At 38.5% G+C, this 24,906-nt stretch overlaps 1 protein-coding gene and 1 long non-coding RNA gene across 3 annotated transcripts in view; one reads left to right on the top strand and one right to left on the bottom strand.

Moving 5' to 3' along the window:
* Positions 1-18,685, top strand: part of CPPED1 (calcineurin like phosphoesterase domain containing 1) — a 55,703-nt gene extending 37,018 nt beyond the window's left edge. For both annotated transcript variants that reach the window (XM_036392083.2, XM_036392081.2), the window contains exons 3-4: positions 3,819-4,241; positions 17,408-18,685. In XM_036392083.2, the coding sequence (XP_036247976.1) occupies positions 3,819-4,241; positions 17,408-17,640 (656 nt within the window). In that variant the 3' untranslated portion in view covers positions 17,641-18,685. The remainder of the gene's footprint in view (positions 1-3,818; positions 4,242-17,407) is intronic.
* LOC118692340 (uncharacterized) lies at positions 4,240-12,520 on the bottom strand. Its single transcript, XR_004981137.1, has 4 exons — positions 12,148-12,520; positions 11,342-11,485; positions 9,357-9,820; positions 4,240-5,003 (listed from the first exon to the last, which is right to left on the bottom strand). It is a non-coding gene; the product is annotated as an uncharacterized LOC118692340 (long non-coding RNA).
* Positions 18,686-24,906: the final 6,221 nt, after the last annotated feature.

The following is a 24,906-nucleotide window of genomic DNA, read 5'->3' as shown; positions in this document are numbered from 1 at the left end:
TTTGTCTGCAATGTATGCAGTCTCTTGGGTTAAATGTTAAACAGATTGCAGTTGTCACATCAGGGCCTTTCAAGAGTGTTGCTGGCATAAAACTTGGTTTTTTTCTTTTTTATCTTCTTCAAACTGAAAATCTGTGCTTTCCATTAAAAAACAATCTGATTGCTGCTCTTCTAAGTTTGGGACACTTAAGATACATTAAAAAACTGAGACTGAGTAATGAGAAATCCAGGAAATGATTTTGCCACATTTTTGCATATTGGTAAATTATTTGAAGATGTCTGAGCTAAAGGGTTCTCTTGCCTTGGGGGGAGTACTAAGACTTCACCTAAGACCAAGCCAGGAAGGTCTGGGGGTACCACCTCATAATGGCATCATAATCCCCCCCCCACCCCTTCTCCCTCCTGATTAATATCAGTAGAAAAACTGCTGCTGTTGTTAATTAATTGATAATTTTTCATTTGGAATACTTCTGGAGGAAAAGTTACAGTGTTGTTGGGGGTTACTGTAGAGGAAGGACTGTGTTATACAAAAATTGCCATCAGCATTGCAGATACAGCTTGGGGGGAAACAATGCTCTAAATTGTTTTTAAAAACTGGTGCCTTACAAAAACTAAACCCAACCCAATCTTAGAGTGGTGCACCCTTCTGTAGAGTACCAAAGGAAATTGTAACTAAGGATTAGTACCTAAAGGATTATTTCTTTGGCAGAATAATCTGTAATTCTGCTGACTGAAGACAGCTCTAGCAAAAGTGCTGTAAAAGTACTGTCTTGAAATCTGCTCTTTCAGTGTGTGAAGAAGGCTGCTTGTCTTGGTTCTTTTAAGCAGTGCAGGACAGAACACTGGAGCTGCTGAGGCAAACAGGGATGCACAGCAGAAAACAACAGGCATGGTGACATTGCAGCTTCATGCTCCTGTCCACATCACTCAGCTTTCAAAAATGGTAGGCTGGGAAGCTGTGGAAAATTGCACACAACTGCACCAGCAACCGTTCTCACTTTCATGTTTTTCATAAAAGCCAAGCTGCCCTTTATGGGTTATTAATTTGTGAAATAATTTCTCTCAGGGTAAAACTTAATTTACACAACCTAGCACAAAGACAGAAAATTGTGGCCCAGAATTTAAAAATGTCACTGCAGATGATGCCAAGATAAACATCACAGAAATTTATTTCAGTTGCATCTGCCCTGGCACTTCACAAATAATTTTTTTCGTATTGCCTTTTGGCACTATATTATTTTCCTATTCACCTACAACAAAGCTCCCTCTAAGCCAGAGAAATACATGTCCATCAAACAGAAATGTTCTTCATAAAAATTGGAGTAATTAGATATTATAGCTCTGTGCCTGAGAGAGATTAAAAGGATATTTTTTATGCTGTGGCAGGGACCACTTTAATTTTCCAGTGGTTTCCTTCTTTACCACTGTCTTTGTCTTCTTTACCTGTTCCTCACCTCAGATGTAAATTGGGGAGGTGCCTCAGGAGGGCTCCAGTGGCACACATTGTGTGTTGTGTGTTGTGGTGGTGCAGCTCAGGGCCGCTGGGACAGCTGAGCCTTTCCTCTCCAGCACTGCACCAAGGGGTCCTGAGACATTCCTGCCACTTTATCCCACTTTTATCTCTGTGGGATTCTCTTCTTTTGAAGTTGTTTTGACCTTCTGCCAAGAAGGTCAAGCCAAGATGCAGTTGTTCTAAACCAATCTCTCCTTAGTAGGATTTCCTAGGCTCTTGGGCAGAGACCTTGTTTTCCATTTTGAGCAATCTGTTTTCTGCAATAAACACTGAATATGTTTTTCTGTTGCTATAGAAATAATATTTCATTAAATGAGGGAATCAGTGCCCTGCTGTCGGCAAATCTAATCTAAGTGTTAGTCTCTAGAGCTTGAATTTCACCACTGGGAAGGGGTATACATAATTCTGCAAATTATTTCTGTAACTTTTGCATAAGTGTCTTTATACTCTGCAACTGTTAGCTAAATTTCCCAAAGTGATAGCATGGAGTTTAACATGGTGTAATGTGTTTACATGGATCTGAACAGAGCCTTCCCCCCTTGCATTTCCCTGCCCCTCCTCCCCCATATATTTTCATATTTAGAGCTTGAAATTTCCAACTCTTTCCATAGGAAAATGGGAAGTGGCAGTAAAAGCATCACTCTCAGCCAGGTTCCTTACCCTGTGGACAGCAGCATGCCACGTTTATTTGAATTTTTGGTTTTATTTTTAAAAATTCAGCATCTCCAAGTAATATAGATGTTATTTGCCCTGTTTTTTTCTGGAATTAACAAGAACAACCTAGACTGACCATTAATACACCCCAAAAAGTGATCTGCTCTCCACTACTTTCTAGATTCCCCTGGCTATCGTATGCCCAGTACTTGTCAAGTTTCTCAAAGATTTTCCTACAATAACTGTCTACCCTCTGCAGCAGTTAAACCCAAGAGAGTTGTGGATTTTGACTTAATGCACCTCATATCAATGTCCTAACATTTAGCCACAATTTAGACCTAATGTGGTTTTTTTTCTCAGTATTTTTATAAAGCTGTAGAATGCTGGTAACAGCAATAAGGTGGTACTAAAGCCTATAACTGTAGGGTATGTAAAACAAAAAAAATTGTTAATAATGGTCAGTGTTTGTCAACATATTCATCGTGAGTATTTTGAAGAAATTGTAAAAACCCCTTTTATCTCATAAAATACAGGAATTGCAATACAGGAACCTATTTATGCATTTCTCTGCATAAGGTATGTGTAAAAAACACAATTAAAAGTACATGATGATTGATTGTCACAGACCTGTGTGCAAGTGTATGGTAGAAACCTGAATTCAGAGTTCTTGTGAAAATCCTGTTACAGCTTTTGATTTAAAAATTGAGTTATTATTTGTGAAATGGGCCCATGCTAGATGTGTGTTATGTATTGCAGGACAAAACCAATTTATACATGTTCATTTAATTAATTAATAATAGTCATATCAATGACCTCTATAAAGAATAATAGAAAATATTAAGAATAATAAAGAATAGAAAATATAAAGAATAATAAACATTCTTTAGAAAACATAGGAAAACCTCTGTAATCATTAGAGGAAAATACCTACCCTTTTAAAACTTCCTTTCTAATTTTTTTCAGTGATTGTAAATCAATCTGTCAATACAATAAATCTTCATAGGCTGGGACAAATTCCTGACATCCAGAAGAATGCCCGTATGAATATGCATATTAATGTAAATAAATTGCAGGGAAAACTGGCAATGTACGCAACTATTTTTTTTAATTTAATGGCATTCTTATTATTAAAAGAGACTCATCATATAAATAAGTCATCACAAGACACTGATTAAATTTTTGCTGTTAAAATAGTTCCTGTAACAAAAAAAAAAAAAAACCAACCAACCAACAACAACCCTTAATTTTGTTGCACAGCCATAAAATATAAGCCAGAAGTTGGCCTGGTTTTTACCCTTGTGCTGTTGCACCATCCAAGGCTGCTGCATTTTTCACCACATCATGAGTCTGTAGATGAAAAGAATCAGCTGCAGCTCCTGGTGCAGAGCAGTGGCCATGGCAGCACCTCCTGCAGTGCTCTCTGCTGGGTGCTGTCCAGAGCCTGCCTTCAGGGCAGCTCCTGGAAATGGCTGCAGCCTTGGGAAGGGAGGGACTGGGCTGGGTGGATGCACAGGGATAAAGTGGAGATCTTTCATCATCACATCTAATACACAATATTTTCTTCCTATGTGCAGTTCCATAGACAAAACCGAACAATGAAGGTGAGAAAAAAACCATTAACACTCAAATATTTTGTATTTTTTTTTCTTTAGGAACCCGATGGAAAAAAAACCAAGAGCAAGATTTAAAGAATGTTCTGAAAAACACTGACCAGGACATACCACTGGTATTTGTCAGTGGGAATCATGATATTGGCAATACTCCATCCAGAGAAACCATAGATGATTATTGCCAGAACTGGGGAGATGACTACTTCAGCTTTTGGGTTGGAGGTGTTTTCTTTCTTGTGTTGAATTCTCAGCTATACTTTGATTCTTCCAAGTGCCCTGAGTTAAGGCAAGCCCAGGATGCCTGGCTCGATGAGCAGCTGGCTGTTGCTGCAAAGCAGAAATGCAAGCACATAATTGTATTTCAGCACATCCCTCTGTTTCTGAGCCAACCTGATGAAGATGATGATTACTTCAACTTGGAGAAATCAGTTCGTCAGGAGATAATGGAAAAGTTTCATAAAGCAGGTATTTTCTCAAACTTTCCTACTCTTGAATTTTTGTTTCAAATTGTTAATGGCTCTGCTGCCAGACAAAATACATTTAACTTAAATGGTACTGTTTTCAAGGAATTTTTGAATACAGTTTATAAGCCTCATTGTTTCCCATAGATCAAAATTATCAACTGAATCTACTCACCTGTAAAAAGTATCAGACAAAGTTTAAAACTTTGAGTGAGAAGTAAAAAGCTAAACATGAAAAGTTCCTTAGCACAAATAGCAAGGTTTCCATTTTTCAAGTACTGACAGATACAAGACAACCTGAGTTTTTCCTGCCTACAGAGGAGAAAATCAGGTATTGCCATAGGAGAAAAATACAGAATTTATGTTTTACATAAAACATGGAAACAGAATTCAGAATTACCTTGGAGGTTGCTTTCTCCCACACTAAGCCAATTTTAAACCAAGAGTGTAATGCACCCCAGATTTATTCAGTGTTAAAACAAGTCTTGCTCTGCTAAAATCAGTCCTTTGAACATCCATTTCTAATAGGGGCCATGTCTGGAATGAAGGGCAGGTGGAGCATGTGCTAAATGAGTAATTGTACCAAATCCCTCAGCTTTGTGTGATGCCACTTGAGCGCCATGGAGACAGACACAGTACACAGCTACTCCTCCATGCTGTTCCCATTGTTTCCTGGTAATTGCCTTCATGTTCCTGGAGTGTGCCAGTCCCTCAAAATTTCCTGCCATCCTGCCATCACTGCATCAGAATGTCATTTTCTCTGTATCTGTAAGAGAGCACATTATTTGGATTGCTGAACAATGCAAATTTTTTATGATCTTGTTCCCAATTTACCATCTAATTGTTAAGCCTGGCCTCATCCAACTCAGCCTAATTTCCAAGCTCTCAGTCTCCTACTGTTTCCAATCAGTGGGGCCAAAATTCACAGCTATCTGAGGGCTCTCCAGGGCACTGATATATTTGCAGATTCAAGATTTACAAGTGGGATTTTTTTCCCCCATAAGGAGACACGCTGAGAACACCTCCTATCTTTTCATTTTTGTGTTAGTGTTGGTATGGTGGGGAGTGTTGCTCTTGGAGAGCTGGGCAGCTGTGACTGCCTGTGTACCATGGACTGCAGCACATCCTAGTTATGGGTGTATCCCAGGAAACTGGCACTAATGTGGGAACCAAACCAGTTCTTTGCTAGGATTTTCTGTCATCCAGCTGGTTTACTAACATTTGACAGCACTCAGTACTGGGAACATAATTCATCCAGAGGTGAAAGAAACATTAGCACTGTAACATTGTTGTTACATTGTGGTGTTTCTTAGAAGGGTGTCCAGAGGCTTAACCAGAAGTTGGGAAGGCTTCAAATGATGGGGGAAAGATGTGGAATGGGAATGAGCAATCCAACTCTAGGGAAGAAATTCCCAAACTCCTTTCTGCGCCACCTTTCTGTTCCCTCCATCATCATTTCTCCTTGTGTCCCTCATTCCCATCTCTAATAAGTTGTTTGGTTTCTTAATGGGTGTGTTTAAACACTGATCTTTGGCATGCTCTTTACTATACACTGACTCAATAGGTAACATTTGCAAGCCAATAATCAAACATTTTGCTAATGAAATGAATACAGAGAACAAGCAGCTCAGTAACTCAGACTGCTGAGAAAAATGAGCAGAATCAAAAGTTGGCTCAGAGTTACCTTAGTAACAGGTGCATTCTGTTTCCATTTTATTATTCTGTTTAAGAGCAGCTTTTGTGAGACCACTGAGGTCTCAGTGGGTTGCAGAGAGGCTGTTGGCATGGTGGCATAGAGGCACAGAGATGCAAGGACCCCACTTGCTTTCTGAACCTCTGCTTTGCTAAAGAACAATCAAGTTTAGCACATCATTAGACATGAAACTGGTTTTCCCCCAGTTCATTTCATACATTCTTGGAGGATTAAAACACAGGATATTGCTAATGAAATCCCATACTTTCCTTTTTTAAATTTAGAAATTTGGTGTAACAATTTATTCTGGAAAAAAAAAAAGTCAGTGTGCCTTTTTAGGAGACCACCAGGCTACCACTATTCTTCTCCCCCAACCTGTCACCAGTCCTTCCTTCCTCCCTTCCTTCTGCCTCTTGCTGTTTCAGTGCTTATAACCATGTTTGGTGTGTCATTATGTCAGTAACATGCGTGGTTTAGGGTGTTTGGCATCATAAGATGGGCATCATATTTCATTTGTTTATAACCCAGGATCAAACCTGGAATTACCCCAGTTCTCTCATGTTTATACTTTTTCTAGAAGTGTCAAACATGGAGACATAACTCAGCAGGTTAGGGAGGTACAGGAAAGGAAAGATAATCTAGTCATTGAAGTCTTTATGAGAACAAAGAAATTCATATGGATTGTGTAGGAAATAGATTCTTAAAGTATGGTCATATTGGTCATATGGTAGCAGGTGCTTTAAACTGAGGTATGCAACTTCAGAAAATTTTTATTTTAATTCCAAAGCCCAGATCTTCTGTAGTTATTATCTTCTAATCACTCCCATGTTACAGAATAGTTTTGTTGTAAGTATCTGCTTATTACAAGCAGAGATAAAAGACTAACTGTAGAGGCTACATCTGGTATGAAATACTGAATTGCATTTCTCACATTAGAAGTGTCCTTAACAGTTGGGCTAATTAAAGATAAAATCATGTCCTTATGGTAAATATTTATAATTGAAAATCTGGCACTTGTAAATATGTATTACTACTGTGCAAAGTTAAACCATACTTGCAAGCTGCATGTGTAAGAAGTCCTGCTAGACCATGGTTTTTTTAAATGCATCATAAGAACTGTTGTCCTTGAAAATGTGATTTTGGTCACAGTGAAAACCAACTCAGTTGAGAGCAGAGTTTAGGATTTAAGCAGAGATACCTTTCTGAAGGTGTATTGGAATAACTCCTGCAAGTTAAGCCAAAGTTGTCAAAGCTCTGTCTCTTCCACATGCAGACATTAAGTACAGAAAAATCTGTGTGCAAGAGCTGTGAAAGAGCTGACCTGACGTTCTCATCTGTGAGATCTGCTGGAGTCACTCGACTCTGCTGCAAGAAATGCATATTCAGCTTTTCAGGATTTTACAGTGCTGATATAAATAGGTTTCCTCATAGCTTTGTAGGGAAAATAAAGAAGTAGTAATGGTCTAGCCAAAAAATCTGGTCTGCAAGTCATGTGTCTTTGATAAACATAAGCAGCAAATTACGTTTTCAAATCAGGCAGTTTATGTAATAGAAGACCTACTTTTTCTTACATACCTCATTCCAGTAAAATTTTCTTAGGACATTAAATATTTTTTCTATGACCTGAAAAGTATGTATATTTTTGGTGAGCTATATACAGTCTTTTAAAGACTTTTTGTCCTTAGAACCATCACTGACACACTGAGCATTACTTATATTAGGTAATACAATATAGCAATAAATGTTTCTTAATGGCACAAATCAACTAAAGCAGTTAAGGAAATGTCTAAATGTGTTTAACAGCTCTGTTGAATAAAACCTAAATTAATAGATGGTTTTTCACCAACAGGGTTGAAAAGAGATCTTGTTTCAGAGTTAGATTAAGAATATGTGGTCTATGTAGCTGAGATGCATCTTAAAGAAAATAACTAGACCAGAGATAGAAATATACAGAAGGAAATTCCCTACAGTCTTCAGCTTTTTTTAATTAAAAAGTTTTAAATTCGTCCAAGTGTCTTCAAAGCAATTTTTCAGATGTGGTTAAAAGTATTTAATGTGCACATAGGGGCAAAAATAACAACCTAACTTCATTAAATGGTATATTTTTTCATTATATTTGTGACTGGAGGTGCTGTAACTTCTAACACCTTTACTCATTAAAGTGTGTGATATAGCTTCATTCTCCTCTTAGAAATGTTGTGACAGGAGAGCAGTGTTAAAAGAAGAAGAAGCTCTCAGAACATCCACAGCTGAGATATATTTGAGCACAGAATTAAAGCATGGAGTGTTGAAAGCTGTTGTTTCTAAAATTTACCAGACAACATATGCTATGTTTCATTATTTTCTTTGTTGTGTAATCAGAGTTGACAGGGGAGTAATATTTTCATCTTCCTGCCATTGAGACCTCGATTTTGGCAAAGCCCATACATTGAGTGAGTAATCTCATTGCTTATGTGTCAGTATTTAAGATAATTTAAATACTCTTAACTTCAGTGATTTAGATCAACCTCTTTCAAGATTGCAATTATGCACTTATGGCCCAGGTATAGTGACCACATTTGATATATTCTAGGTAAGAACAGTTTCCCAGGTATGGCAATGTAAATCTTGCATGGACATACACAAACATAGATTTTTTAAATTGTTTTTTCAGAAGTTCAGCAGCAAGTACAAAATACATATAGTGTGTAAGGACATTAAGTGATATTTGTTCTCAGAAAAATATTTTAAATCAGTTTTATCCATTGGACAAAAGCTTCTTCTTGATCCTTAGAGCACACAGCAATCCAGGACTGTTTGGGGTTTGTGTCAGCTCTGTGAGAAAGCATCACTTTCAGATGGGAAAAAGTAGGCATTCACAGGAGGCATTCACAAAAACGAGCTTGAAGAACAGAGTGACCTTCTAGAGACAGGACCTTTAAAGGCTTATTTAGACCAGTGCTCTAATTAGGTGATCTGGAATCACCCTCTGGCTGTGCCTGTTGTTCCTCCTCTGATTATATAGGAAAAACAAGTGACACCAAAATCCTTTTCTATATAGCTCCATTTAGCATTGTCTTATAGAAAGAAGCTTTCAACATAAATATACTTTTCAAAATAATATTTGGTCTCCTACTTACTCTGACCACCTGACCACCAGCCACACCAAACTCCTGATCCTTTAGGCTACAAAGCAAATTTAAGGCAGAGGTTTCCTGCACATTTGCAGGACAATGTTTGCAAACAAGAGTGCATGGGATATTTCTATTGAAATGCTTGTAGAGCTGTGCAATGTAAATTCTAATTACTCAGTTCTTTTTTATTCACACAGCTCTTCTGAGGAGGGACAACAGGGAGCTTCAAAAGGGCTACACAAAATAATTCTGTGTGCTACTGAGGGCTGACCAAAGAGCTTATGAAAGAGAGGATGTTGATCCCAATACTTACCAGTGGGACTGTTTCCTTCTTCTGGTGCTCTGTTGGGAAATTATTGGGGTGTTGGTTTTTTTTGATAACAGAGTCTGAGAGCTGCCTGAGCACTGAGCAGTTAACAGTGCTGTGACTGATGCTTTCACATCTTTCTTTGCTGCTGTAACACCTGCTTGGCAGATGAGGCAATGGGAGCACTCTGAAATTGCAATGAGATAAAATCAATTCTATTCCACTGAAGAGATTTTGTTTTCAAAGACTTCTAAATATTATTATTCCTTGTGTAGCACTGGAGTCTTGAAAAGATGAGATACACCACGTGCCCGGGGGATAAAAAAAGGTGCAGCAAAAAATGCCTATGGTTAATGTGGCTCTTGTAGGGAAGCTGAAAGAACATCATTTTGGAGTGCAAAATTGTTGAGAGAACAGGTATCACTCTTGAACCGACCACATTGTTCAGCACTTCAGACAGCAGCTGTACTCTGCAAGTGAAAGGAAGGAAGAAAAGCCAGTTTGTGCCTGAAACTCCAGGGAAATGTTCAGATCAATTTATCCATATGACTTAAATGGTTGTATTTGCCAGAAACACTGCCTTTTACAAAATACCTGTGTACTGTAACCTGTGTGGGGGTGGACACACATCTCAGAGCAGCATCTCCCTGTGCCTGGATACTTACTTGGTTCTCCTCTCTTTGAAAACTGTGACAGGGTACAAGAGTGTTGATAGCATTCAGATCCTCCAATACAATTTAATGTCTTTACAGAACTGCCTCTCCACCTTTTTGCTTCTGCTTTGGCTCTACTGGTGCTCCTCCCTAGCTCCTGCACTTTTGGGGACAAATGTATCCAGGATCAGCTTTTTCTAGTCTGTTCTCTTTCTTCAGTCCTTGACTGAGAAACAGATTTGTGTGGTGACCCATGGATTTTTGGATAGACATAACTCTGTTTAAAATCTAATTTTATCATTAAACTTGAACAGCTAACTGAAATGCAGAGTAATGGGAGCAGAATGAGGGTCTCAATAGCCCAGTCTCCTGCTGCTCCCACTCCCCAGACTCTTGTGAAGGGCACAGGATAGAAAAGTGCATAATGGTATTTTTTTTCCAGGCCTCTTCCCACCTCCAAGATTTTTTCTTTCAGGACTTACTGTGTCATATTAATGTTACCAACATAATGCAATTTAGTGATTCCTCTCTAAATTTGTTCAGTTGATTTGTGAAAACTTCCAGCTTTCACAGTGGTCTGCAGGAGGGAATTTCATGTTTCACAGCTCTCTGAAGAAATGCTGCCTTTTGTTTGCTTTGAACTTCACCTGCAGTCTGGGTGGAGAGCCATCAACCAGCACATGAAATGCAGTGAACATTGATTCATGTCTGCAGTTACTGTAAAAAATAGTTCATTAATCAGCACTTAAAAGGTGACAATCTGAACCATGTGATAAATTTTGTAGTTCAGTCAGAACCACCTTTTTTCCCCAAATTCTCTACAGAGAGCATGGAAAGAGAGGCAAAGTCTGTACTGTACCCATTACATATTTATTATGTCATTCATATTGCACTAATTTAGCCTTCTCCTTCTTTTACAGTCTCATTTGCTTTTGCTGAGAAAAGCATTTATTTAATTGAAGGCTCAGTCTAAATAAAGCATGCTACTGATTGCCTATGCTGATTATTCCAGGCATTCTCCTCCTAATTTGGAAAATCTGCTTGCTTTTCTTTGGTTTATTTTTATGTTGGTAATTTTTTTCCTGTATTTTTACTCTGTCCATAGTGCTGGGTTGAGCAGTTTGATTTCCAGCTGAGGTGAGGTCAGTCACATTTTGGACACAGCAAACCTGCCTCAAAAATGGGGTTTGTACATTTGGAACTAGAGTTGGAAAACAGCTTCTTCTGAATTTGGGGGTTTTGGAATCAAACCATAGAAGTGAGTGTAATTACAGAAACTGGAGTCAGACACCCCTGGAATTTAAACTAGCTCAAGACTGAATTACAACTCAATATTACCTGATTATGTGAGAAAAACTGTTTCCCAGGTACATGTTTCTTTGGGGTTTTCAAGGAAAACCTGGGTGCATTGTTTTCCATCCAGTGTCACTGCAACTCAGTTTCCCTGGAGACTGGGGCTCAGCCTGGATTTCTTGAATTAAACTAGAAAACAGTAAATTTTTCACAAAGTTAAGAGGTGTTACCTGTTTCACAAACTCTTACTGCAGCATGGTTACAGAATACACCTGGTTTGTTTAATAAAGCAAAGGGGTGATTTGGCTGGCATTTCTTGTTTAAAATGAGACACTAACATGATTTAGCTATTCCTGAAATAGAAAGGCTGGTCAAAACACTGACAAGTTATGGCTGTTTGTTGGGCCACACAGAAAGAAAGGCCAGAGTCCCCTTTCTTCCTGCCCAGATGGAGTTGAAAACATGCCCAGTCTTCCGTATCCTTACATTTTTCTAAGCTACAGAAGACAGCAGTAGAGTCCCAAGTTAAGGGAACTTGGGAGTCTGGGAATTACAGGACTGCAGCTGCACAATAAGCTCCAGCAGGGATGTTATCACTCAGGGGAGCTGTCCATGAGACACAGCTAAATGCCTTTGTTCTCTTACAGTGCAATTGCATCAAAATGATGCTGACCCTTTTCTCTGGTGCCACAGAAGGGTTTTTCTGAGTGATAAATGATCATTTGTAGAAGGAGTATGCTGCACTTTCAAAATTCTGTAAAATAATCTCAGCTTCTCCTGCTAACAGACAAACTGCCTCCTGCACAATACTCAGTTGTAGTTTCTTTTTGTGTAATGAAGTATTTTCTCACCTGGTTCTTGTCAGGAATAAAATCAACAGTGTGCTAACTACACTGGGATGGCTAAAGTTTTCTTCTCATTTTCTTCAGTACCTCCAGGGCTGAAAAAGGTGCTGACTATTTCAGTTAGGACTTGGTTTCTTTCAGAGCAATCCTCTGCTTTAGGTTGCTTGGGAGCTCAGAAGTGCTGTAAGATGGCCACAGTTAGAGAGAATAATCTCTGTAAAATCAGAGCTGCTGCAGGCTGTGAAGAGGTGATATAGTTTTTTGTACACAGGCAGCTGCTTCTGAGCCTGCTTGGATCCTTTGGAGCCTCCTGATCCTTTTCTGTGCAGCATCCAGAGCAGACCTCAGAGAGTTGTGTAGGCACCTTTCCCTGTTAGGCAGTGGAACAGTACCCGTTAGACCCTCTCTGTAAGAAAGGAGAGGGTAATCCTTTTAATACATTGTGCTGGTGTGGGTCACAGAGGCTCAAGAGAGAACCAACAGAAAAAGTGAAAATGGGAAATGCTGGTAAAAATTGTCCAACTTCCCAAAGCTGATAAAGTGAGGAAGATGCAAATCAACAAGAGCTTGGAAGCTCTACTACTTATTTGGAGAGCTGGCTTTAGAAAGCAGACACAGAAAACAAAAGAGAGGGTAGCAAAGTCTTCAGAGGCACTTTTGAATTTCCTTTTGAAAAATGTCTGCAGTAGAAACCATGAGTCAAGTGTTGATAATGTAGTTTTGACTTGGAAAAAGATATCCAAATTAAAATATGAACTTAGTTTGAAATTTTATTAAAATAGAGTTGTTCTGCCTATGAAACAGGTAGCATCAAAGGCAGGATGCTAAACTGCATGAGCTGGTTATTGCCCTCCCCAGCACTCCCCTCTTACCTTGCCTCAACCTCTGTGTTGCCTTACAGCCCCAAGGGCCATAATGCAGTCTGAGAATTAGCATAAAACCTAAGTGTTTATATGCTTTATTCATGGTTGAGCTGATGAAAAGTCTAAGGCTTATCAACATATTTAAGTATTACATCTTATCACATGACTCTTTTAACAATCCTTGTTTGGGTTTGTTGTTACATCATGAATAATTTTTGCTAAGTAGGTTGCTCTGGGCTCAAAGAACTTGTGCCAAAATAGGTATTTCATTCTTTAGTAGGGATGCATTATTCTGAAGGGAAAAATAGTTACCATCAGATCTTTGAAAAAGGAAAATCTTTTTGTCTTTTAGATTTAGCTTTTTCAGATCAGAACTAAAAAGGAAATTTTGTGCTTGATCAGAAAGTGATGGTAAATTGGATGGCAGGAGAACAGCTTTGGTTTACTAAAATCAGGAACAATTCCCGTATCTAAACCTTTTTTACAAAGACATTGACTTTTTTCACATCTTGACTGATTCTTAAAAGTCCTGTTTGGTAGCAGGCATGAAGCTCAGTGGGTTTAGGTGTTTTCTTGACTCAAGTAAAGTTTTAGCATAGACAGAACAGGACCTGGTACCCAGCACTGGGTGGAGCCTGTTCTGTATCTCTGGCTTCCAGTCTTGTCCTGGTCAAAAAATTGATTTGGCAGTTCAGACCTTTTTTCCTTAGCAGATACTCTGTAATCTGTGTCATGTTAAGCAGTCTGACATCAGATGATGATGATGATCACAGATACAGGATGTGTGGATTGTTTTGCTTTTTTTTAGTGTAACTGTCTGCACAGTTTTTTACTTTATTCTGATTTTAATCCATTTTTTCTTTAGTGAATAATCCATTAGGTATGAATAGTGTCTTGGATCCAGCTTTTTTTAGTAAATGGATACTGTGAAACCTCCAGGTCACATTTAAATTCAAATAACTGTGTATTTCATAAAAAATGAAATAATGAATGCTTGTGAAGGTGCTGTTCTTTGGACATTTATTTGCACAGGAATTCTTTAGTATTTCATACAGCTTTTATATCAATGCTTCTTCCAGCTGCTGTTTAAGAACCCAGTGATAAAACACAAAAAATCACTGCTCACCTTCCTTTCTTCTGTTGTAGTGGGAAGGGACTGGATGTTTCAGTATATAGCTGGATGCATTTTACTGACCTGGGGTAAAGTGGGCTATAAAAACAAGGTCAGCCAGGACACTGTTCTTTCTTCAGAGAGTTGAGGGGGAAGGGCTGGGGGGTGTCTGTTGCTAGCAGCTTGGCATTATTACTTCAGATAAACATCTGAAATTAATAACTTAAATTTGAGTGCAAACATCTCTAAGATTCGTTTTATGTTAAAGATCAAAAGCAAGAGCAAAGTAAATTGCCTGCTTGTCATCTTGGTGTTACTGCAGTGACTGGTTCAGCTTTCCTGCTTGTGCTAGCTCACAGAGTGGGTACAGCACAGCTGGGTGAACAGGAAAGTGCTCCTGCAGAAAAACCCCATCAGTGAGCCTCCATCAGTACCCAGCAGTGCCCTGTTTGTGTCCTTGTTCAAGGTGTAACATCCTGGAACCCAGCATTAACAGGAGTTAATAGTAGCACTAAAGGGTATCTGAAAACTGAAGTCTGGGCAAACTTTTTACTGCTGTGTGTCTCTGTCTAGGATGGGTTTCTCAAAATCATTCCTTGAATTATGAGACAAGTGGAACGTTTTTTTCTTTAGCATAACTACAATTCCTTTATAACTTTTGTATCCTCTGTCCTTCTACTTACACTTAGGGTTTGGTTTACCAAATGATGACACAAAGCTTTGGCTTCTTTTCCTCTTTTAAATTGAAATGTCAAATTCTCTGGATGGTGGGAAGATGCTACTTTAGGACACAGAGAACTTAATTCCCTTCCAAAGTACCTATTTCTGTTACTAAAAGTGTGTCACATGGCTTTGCACCTCACTATGGGTTTATGATTCTTACTTGTTCTTGATTTTTTTCATAGACTAAAGTAGTTCTGCTTACCCACAGAAAAAGTGGGAAATACTGAAGAGGCCTTGTTACCTTGTTACAGTAGCAGCATCACTGACTTTTGTATTCCACCACTGCCTTTTGAGGGACTCTGACTGGGTTTCTCCAAGATGTAAAAACACTTCACCAGCTTTGCTGGGTTTCTGCAGCTGGGTCACAGCAAGCTCCCAGAGCTGTCCTGCAGTTTCTCACCTCATGCAGCAGCCAGAGTGGTTCCACTGCAGGATAATCAGCCCTGGGATGCTGAATCAGGGGAGCAGACAGGCTGGAGCTGACAATGCCCTGCTACCATTGCTCAGTGACAAGGGGGCTTCATTCTCTGTTTTCCACATTGACTCATTTGCTGTTTGAGAAGGGCTTGGGTTTGAAATATGAAAGCCCATGTAGCTCTTACCAGACACACAGCAGAATAATTTATATTTTGCTTTCCAAGCTGCTTAATTTTTAACTATACTTTGAGCCAAGTTTATATATTTTATATCAGTCTCCAGATCACTCACTCCTGCAAAAGCAAAGGATTGATGTTAGCCAGCTGTCTTAAGATGGGTTCACCTACTTCCTTTTTCACTTTATCTCTGTGAAAGAGATCTAAATCTACTGCAGGAGAAAATGTGGAAGGTTTTTTCTGGCTAGAGAAATAAGGATTTCCATGTGAAGCTGTAGCATGTTCCTCATTACAGCTCTCTGGCTTTAAATTGCCTTTGCTATTTTCCAGGATTTCTGCTGTCTGAAGGCAAAATCAGTTGTTGGTAGCTTTTTATTTTTTAAATGTCATTTAAGGTTGTAATGTCTCACAAATTCCCCTCTCTGGCCTGCCAACAAAATTTCCAGTATTTTTAGTCATCTGATCCAGTAATTTTTCAATTTCACAACAGTATAAAGTAGCATTAGATGCAGCTTCAGGAACCTGTAAGGGTCTGGACCAAGAGTCTAAGGACCAAGCATGCCAAAGCATAATCCCAAATCCCATTTGTAAAATTAGCTATTTATCCTAACTCCACATTTCCATTCAAAATAAAACATACACTACCTTAAATTAGTAAGAAAAGTGATGAATTTTTTTGTTACCAAACTCTGAATGCTGTTCAGTGTGCTGCTCAGCTCTGCCTATGGGCACAGCTTGGAAAGGCTAAATGGCAAAGGAAGGTGTGAATGAAAAGCTTTGTCCAGGGCAGAACGTTCTCTCCCAGGGAGGAAGCTGCATTCTCAACTCTTGTGAGGGAGTTTGCAAACTTTGACAGGAAAGAGAAGTGCTCAGCAACAAGATGATGTTTGGTTTTTTTAATTCATTTAAGGCATCATCATTTTGTAGTAATAAAAGTATTTTGTTAAAATTTATCAGATATGGGGAGGGGAAGATAATCTATTTGGCAGCATGAATCTGATTTGTAAAGACAATCAAAAAGGCCATTCAGAGAAACAAGTACAACTTCTACCCATTTGTTTGTTTATGTTTGCAAGACAGCAGAAACAAAAATTAGAAATTACTGGTTTGGAGGTGAGAATGACATAATTCATTTAATTTCAAATAGTTTCAAAATTTCTGTAAAAACTCCATATGTTTTACTCCAATGAAGTCCAAAATATAAGTAATCTGAGGGATTAAAAAAAAAAGGGAAACAGAACAGCCTTAAGTCATTAAAAATAGAGAGGGAATCAGAGTCACTGCCTTGTTTGTCCCCATACATGATAAATGTTCATTCATGTCATTCCAAGCCTGACTCTTGCAGGTGTCAACCTTTCCTTTCCTGGCTGTTCCTCTTTCTCCCTCTCTTCTTAAAACTTCTGCTTTATTAGATTTCTTTGATGTACCTGGGTTTGGTTCCATCTGTGATATCCTCACTGTCTTGTGAAATGACTACAACTTACCTTCTCCTGTGTGTTTCTTGTTTGTCTTGCCCCTTTAGTTTTTTTAAGGTCACTGGCCTTGGGTGTAGAGGTTTAAGCTCTCCTTGGGAAATTTTCTTCATGCTAATTGACAAATACAGCTCTGCCCTCTTCACCTTTCAGCCTGTGTTTCAGTCATTCTCTAGGCAGGGATCTCATTTTAATCAGCTGCTTCTGGACTGTCCCTTCTTTCTAGGCAAAGGAGTGGGGAGAAAGCAAACACACCTTGCAGTGAGCATGAAGAACTCAGAGTCCAGTAACCCTAAACTCAGCTGGTGGAGCACAATAAAGTTTGATTATTTATTACTATTAGAATAATTTACAAATTATTTGTTTAAAATGCAACTTTGGGTAAATGTTTTAGTTTTAACTTTATGCTTAATGAGCCATTAAAGAAGGAAGCTAAATCTGACACCTGTAAGGTGCTAACTAAATATAACTCTGTATTTTTTTTTTTCTTTTTTTCTTTACCAGGCATTAGAGCTGTATTTTCTGGGCATTACCACAGGAATGCTGGAGGGTCCTACAAAGGCCTGGAAATGGTGGTGTCATCAGCTATAGGATGTCAGCTGGGACAGGATACACACGGCCTTCGGGTGGTGGTTGTGACAGAGGAGAAGGTGGTGCACAGATACTACAGCTTAACTGACCTGGGCAGCCATGGCATAGAGAAGGAGCTGCTGGATATGCTTGCTAAGCAAAAGTAGGCTGTGTCAAAAGAGATTTTTCTGTGTTAGATAAATGTAAACAGTTTCCTAAAGTTTCCCCAAGCAGAACTCCAGATTTCTGACTGCAGTGTCCAGAACAAGTCTCAGTTTGTTGTCATCCTAAATAACAAGGAAGCTGTTGACATGTTTTTCTTTTTGAAAATGAGACCTATGAGGAATATGGGAGAAGAGCAGAGCTAATATGGTAATGTGTGATTGAAAAGTACAGTTCTGAGAATTTTCACTTTGCTCCTAGGTAATACTTTCTTATTACAGAGAAACTGGTGTCTGTAACCGTTTAACTTGAGAGGGTATTTCAAAACCAATAAATTTAGTAATTTCTGTAACCTTCTGGACAATATGAATAGGGCACATTTTACAGAAACAAATCTCAAAAAATGTGAAATTAGCAGAATACTGCTGAATTTTAGCAACTTTTGGATCGTATCCTGTTACCTTGGTGTATTTTCTCCCATTTCCCACACTTTATTTTCTTAGCTCTTCAGAGCCAGGAGCAATAGGAGACACATTCTGGTTTGCAGTCACAGCTTGAGTTTCTGTTATATCTGTTATAAAATTTTATATAATGTTATATAGTTTTATAGTTTCCATTATATAGTTTTATATAATGAATGAAAAGTCTGGAAATGAGGCTGATATAAATGTCACTGACAGAAACTAAGGGTGAAACAACTACTTCCATTTTGAAATTTCACTGCCATTCAATTAGCATATATCCTGGCTCTAGCTATGGAAGTTGGAATAATTGTATGGGGAGAATATTCTGTACAGAATACTGTAATCAGAAGTCACTTTGTTGATTCCTAGACAAACAGAGAACTTTGATTTCCAAATGCAATGTAGAGTGCCTTACTGTAAGGCAATACAGAATACTACAGAATATTGAAAAGCCTAAAAAGTATGTTTTCTTCACTGCAATAAGTCTTCAAAAACAAATTTATAAAATAGTTTACATGCTGCAATCCACCTCTTTTTTTAGCAAGTGTATCTAATTTGTTGCAAATAAATTCTTCCTGTAATTAAATCATAGCTGTTGGGGTTTTTAAGTATTTAGTTGAACACATTACAATCCATGCCATGGGTTATCTGGAACTGGAGCTGGTGCAGCTTTGGCACCTGAAGAGGGAGGAACACAGTGAGCATCATTAATGCATTCTGTCCTGTTTTATGTATGTACTCACATAAAACAGTGTTCCCTAGAGGGTATTCCAGGTATTTAAACACGGTGGAAAGTAGGAAATGCTCTGCTGAAGAGTCATTTAATTACATTTTACTTACAACAGTTTATCAAGGAGTCTCCTTCAAGCCTGATTTATGGAACTGCTGAGACTGTAAAATCACCTTTGCCTTGCAGCAAGTGGCTGTACCTGCAGCTGGACAGGCCCACCTGGGGACTGCAGCCCCATGGCAGCAGCTTGAGCAGAGGTGATGTTGGATTCAGAGAGAAAGGAGGTGATTTTGCTTTTATTCTCCAGCTGCTTTTGCTTAGGTGCATGTTTTCACAGTCTCATTTTCAGTAGAATGAGAGAAAATGGAAAATGAGAGAACATTTTGTAGCTATATAATACAATCATGAGAAGGATATTTAACCATAGTTTGTGGCTGGACATTCCTGTATGTAGAAAGTTATAAAAATAAGCTAAGAATGTGGGTTTTTACCAGCATAAATGACAAATTGTGTTTCCTCACTTTTCTTAGTGTAATTAGCTGGTTAAGAATTAATACTGATGCTTTAACTAATTTGAAATGGCAGAGGTCCTTGCTGTCACTATGCCTCATCTTCCTTATGTCAAGAAAAATAAAATATGTTAAATTATGAAACAATTCACCCATGGAGACCCTAATTATAATTTAAAACAACATCTTTTGATGTTGAGGACATTATTTTGGTACCTCCAGCAGGGTTGGTAATTGTAACTCTCTGTCAGTGTCAGCATATGACTGCCTTTAAAGCAAGGTATGTCACTAACAGTTCAAAGTGCTGATGAAGCAAGAGAGCAAGGGAGTCCTCCTGTTGCTGTGGGCTCAAGGGGCTGGACAGAGATTTAAAAACATCAAGTGATCACAGTTCATTTTGGTTTCTCTTAGGCTGCTAAAAGGATGAGATAAACTTCGATGTCTCTTATTAAATGAGAAAAATTCACATGAGAACAGCAGAGGAACCTGTGAGGTAACCACACACTACTGTAATCAAGTACAGTCTGAGGGGAGACTTGTGAACATGAGGCAAATGACTGAAAACAAAGTCTTTGGGAGAAATATTGGTTTTCCAGCTTCAGTGTAAGCAAATTTAAGAACACACTATTTCTGAACCTCTCCAAAAAGTCATTAAGGCATGAGTACACTCTGTTTGCCTACTGCTTGCCTTTAGTGCATTTGGCTCCAGCATCTCATCTTGCAGGTTTTAATAGAGGTAATATTTTTATAGAGCTACAGTATTCAGCTCCTGGAGATTAGAGACAGAGATGAAACACCAAATGTCTCATTAAAAATCACATTTCACACTGGCAGAAGTAAAGTCTCCCCTGGCACCTCTATTTGCAGACAGCCTATGCCATGGTCACTGCTTGATGATTCTTTTCTTATCTCAGCTCAGCTACTTGGTTCTCAGTGTCTGCTTTTCCCAGACATTATCCTCAGCTGGTTTTATTCTGCTGTGAGAAAAATAACTGAAGACACATCTAATGTAAGCAAATCAAACAGCAGGAGGAAAACCTAAACATTTCCCTGCTTCACAGGGCCCAGGTCCCCATGTGTGTCATGGCACAAGTGGCTGTGTCACTGCAGGCTCACTCATCCTGTCACTGCTTAATGCTGGGAAAAAGCAACTGCTGCTCTTCACACCCTCCCTGAGCCTTTCTGGGCAGACTCCAGCTGAACACAGCAATGTCCTTTAGAGCAAGGGCAACCTTCACACACCCAGCACTTCCCAGTGTGCCTGCCAACAAACCCTGGCATTACCTGGCATCTCAGGAGTCCCAGTCACCAGGGAGAAAAGCTGATTGGCATCAGAAAATTGTAAAGAGGGAATTTCCACTTCATTAATATTCTGCATTTACCAGGAATGTCTCTGCTGACATGAGACACCACATTTCTGGCACATATGGAGGTGCAAAGCCAGGTGGTTTAGGGTGCAGGCACTGTGCTTGTGGACACTTCATTGGAAAAGAATCCCTAAATAAAGTGCAAAAACAAAACATATAATAGAGAAGAAGCATTAGGCCAACCTATTAAATCAGTTTCCAGCCTAAATGAAATACAACTGTGCAGCAGCAGAAGGGGCATCCCCAAAAACCCCCAACACTCACAGAACTCAGGCAACACAGACAAATCAAAAGCTTTTCAAGCAATACAGAAAACACACCCAACACTTCTCTTCAGGAAAAAAAAAAAATTAAAATAAAAAACTCCAAAAGCAAAACCACAACCCACAACTTAGGGAGCCATTACTTTTTTTAATTGACATTTTCATTTGTTTCTCTAGAAGTAATTTTCTCCATTAGCACTTTGTCAAATGCAGATAGTTTAGTACATTTCTACTAATAAACACCTTTTCTTTTTCCTCTAGGAGACCCATTAAAGCGTCATCCTATTTAAATTTATAATGTTGTTATGTCACTTTTGGGCAGCCAGAAATTGAAACATCCATCTTCTAAATATATCCTTATCTTTCTGAGACATTGCTTAGAAAGGTCTAGCATTGTTAAAAAACACAATTTGGCCTTTTAAATTAACTGGCAATGGCATTATCTGTATTGAAATCTTTCTCACCTTCCATATAAAAAAGACACAGCAATACAGAAAGGCAGCTCATACTGCTGTAACAAACCAAGATCCACAGCCTGTGCAGGGAGTTCCTGGGTTATGTCACCAGCACTGCAGGTAGGACACCTCCCAAGCTCTTTAGTTGTTTAATTGGAGATACAACTGGAGAGAAGTGATGTAGCACATGAGCTGTATAGAACAGTATTGTCACCTCCACCTCACCCTCAGTCCTTCTTGGGGATATTTAAAAAGTTATTTGGCATATTTAGATGTATGATGACTGCAAAATGGTGTAATATTAATAATTCAAAGTATTTCATTTTAGCACAGTGCCATACAGAAGGTGAAGTGTTTATTACCAAAAATCAACTCCAACAATTACTGGGATTGCTGTACTCATTCAGTATATTTCAGCATATTTTGTTGAGACTGCAGATTTCTACATCATTCTTTAAGGTGTTCCACAATACAACACCATCAAAAACAGGACAAAAGAAGAGGATCTATCATTCATGAAAAACACTGGGTTTTATCAGTACACTACCTCAATGCAGTAAGGATTACAGTTTCAACCACTTTTCCAAGAAAGCAAGGTAAAAGAGAGAAATACCAGAGCATTCTGTCTGTGACCCAGTTTGGGAGCTGAGACAGACCAATTATTGTTCAGAGAACAGCATTCCTTTTTACTGTGCAGCAACTTAACCAAGACAATAAATTCATGCATATTTAAAAATAATTCTATTTAAAAACATAGATGCTGCCAATCTTCCCAATCAAAGGACTTTTCATATTCTCTTTATTCAGTACACAGCCATGACAGGAGAACTGTAAAGAAATATTTTGTAAAGTCTATTTCTAAGCCTTGTTTTCCAGAGAATTTTTTTTGCTGTGGGTACAAGAGGAGGTAGTATTTTATATGTGGGTCATTCAAAATTTATTCTACATTTTACAGCCTGCACTTTCTATACAAATTAGTTTGTAGTAAAATCAGAGTTGAAGAAAAACTTAACAGTTGCACAAAAATAGAGAAATATGAATACATAGCAAAGGGTGAGTCTAAATAATCCAAAGAGCAACAGAACCATGTTAAAATTCACTTTGCAATAAGCTTTTTATGGAAAGAACTTGTACAAATGTATTTGTTTCACTGTTTTTCTTATCTGTACACTAGGCCATGTAGAATTTTCCTATTTTTATTCTAGAAAAGCAGCTCACAGATTATTTCTAAGCCCTCTATTATCAATGCAGATATCTAACAACTCTCCTTATCCTAAGAAACAAAGCAATCCTCATTTATTTCTCATTAAAGATGCATTGTAACACTAATCAGCTAAAGGTATTTTACTTGAAGCTTCTGAAGTTTATTTTTAAGTCTTCAACATGTTAATTGCTTTGCTTTGCCCTTGGGTTACCAGAAATTAAATACAAACACGAAACTTCCTGTGGAAGTAAAGTTAAACCCATGAAATTTCTGTACTCTTACACAACACTACAGCAGTGAAAATTAAAGCATGTACATTTATTGCTTACTTGATTCTCCCTTCCTCACTCCCCCCCTCTTTCTTTAAATCAGCAGAGTAAATAATTGTTCACCTTGCTGACTTCAATGATTAGTTGCAACTGCTGAACTTCAGGACATTTCCTACTTCTGAGTGTGCTTCTGCTTCCACCTGTGCTCCTGTACTGCACACCCTGGGGAGAAAATCCAGTTGCACAGATCACAGGGGCAGAGAGGTGCCTGCCCTGGTTAGGGCAGTCTGGCTAATCAAGGTCTCTGAGCCTTGAACAGGAATCTGCAATCATGTATAATTGTCATCCAGTTCAGTGCAGAGAAGGGCATGAAGTTCCTCAAGGTTCTTTTAATTTCCTTCCACATATTCATTAGTAAAAGTCTTGGTGTTGTTTTATGATTTGCAAATGTAGAAAGGGGATTTGTTACAGAATTCAATTATGCAACCTCTGCACTGTATCCGAAGGCAGACTGTCCCTGGATGAACGTGCTGCTGTTCCCAGGTTTCAGGTGAGGACTGTTGGCACTGTGGCCTCTGGGATCTGTCACCCAGCAGCATTGTATCAGTGCTTCCCACAGTGGTAGGAGGCAAAAGCCACTTAACTTTGGGACAGTGAGAAATCTCTCAGTTACAGGAGGACCTGCTGATTAGCATTTCCAGTTTTAATTAAATCTGGTGTAGCTACTGCCCTTGGGGACTGAAACATAGTGAAGATATTGTTTTGAAATTAGGACATAGCCTGGCAGAGGCTGAGCAGCAGAGCTGGAGTTGGCTGGAAACCAGGCACACATAGTTAAGACACTTAAAGATCTGACAGAAGCTCAGACTCCAGCTCTACAACCACATCTCCCTTAGCCATGGCCACAGGAGTTGACCTCTTGATTTTTAAGTAAAGTTCAAGCCAGTATTGGAATTAGTTGGGTCCTTTAGCATGAGAAACTGTTCAACCTAAGCGTTTCTTTGCAGTAAAATTTCTTTGCAGTCTATTAACATAGGAAAGATTCCCCATTTCTCCTGGGGAGATAATCCTTTCATTACTACTGCTGACTTCTCTCATTCTCCTCTGGCTGTTGTCACTCTCTGTCTCAAAGATGAGCAAAGCCAGAGCTTCAGGCACACACTCAGGGCACGCCTTCATCTCCCAGGTACACTGTAAATTCTTACTGATCTTCCCACTCTGCTCACTTGTGGTTTTTACCATTTCAACTACCACTACACAAAGGATATTTAATTATTCCTCCCATGAACTCTGAATGAATGGCATTTTAAGTAAGGTTTGTTAATGAGACAGAGATCAAACCGATGCTTGATGGCAAACAGTCTGAATTTTTCAGCATAACATTAAAAAATTATCCAGTTCATAGTTCACTCTCAGTAGTAGCATTAGTATTTCCAACACACCACTGACTAACTGGTGAATATTATGCCTATTCCAAAATAATAAACGTGAAGGGAATTATTTGGCAAGTCTGATCAATTTTTAATTTTAACGAATTTTTAATTTAATATATTTTAAGATAAATAAACCACTTCTTACCCTGAAAAATATAGAATATAATTAGGACTGTATCCTGATAGTTCTAAAAGTGTCATTAAGCATAAAAATCCTTAATGTAATAATAAGGTTTGTTTCTTACCTTCTGAACTTACAGTTTGCTTAATGTTTGCAATTTTCTTTTGAAGCTCTTCATTTACATTAAACAAGTAGAACATGAATTACTGCAATATACTTATATTGTATAAGGATATAGCATCTTATGTACCTGTTTCTGGGCTCTCTCAATTCAGTCTTGTTCTCAGATACTAATCTCTTTTTCTTCTTTATACCAATGCTAGAAATACTGCATTACAAGAAGTTCTGTATTAGTGCAGCAAGGAATGTATTTGTAGAAGTAACTCTAAACATCTAAGCAAAGTATTTACAAATATTATTAATTTTAGAAAATCCAAAACTTGAGGATTTTTTATT

This window comes from Molothrus ater, chromosome 16, assembly GCF_012460135.2.
Source record: "Molothrus ater isolate BHLD 08-10-18 breed brown headed cowbird chromosome 16, BPBGC_Mater_1.1, whole genome shotgun sequence".
Classification (NCBI taxonomy): domain Eukaryota; kingdom Metazoa; phylum Chordata; class Aves; order Passeriformes; family Icteridae; genus Molothrus; species Molothrus ater.
Note: the sequence above shows the minus strand (reverse complement) of the source record. Positions and strands in the feature narration are given on the sequence as shown.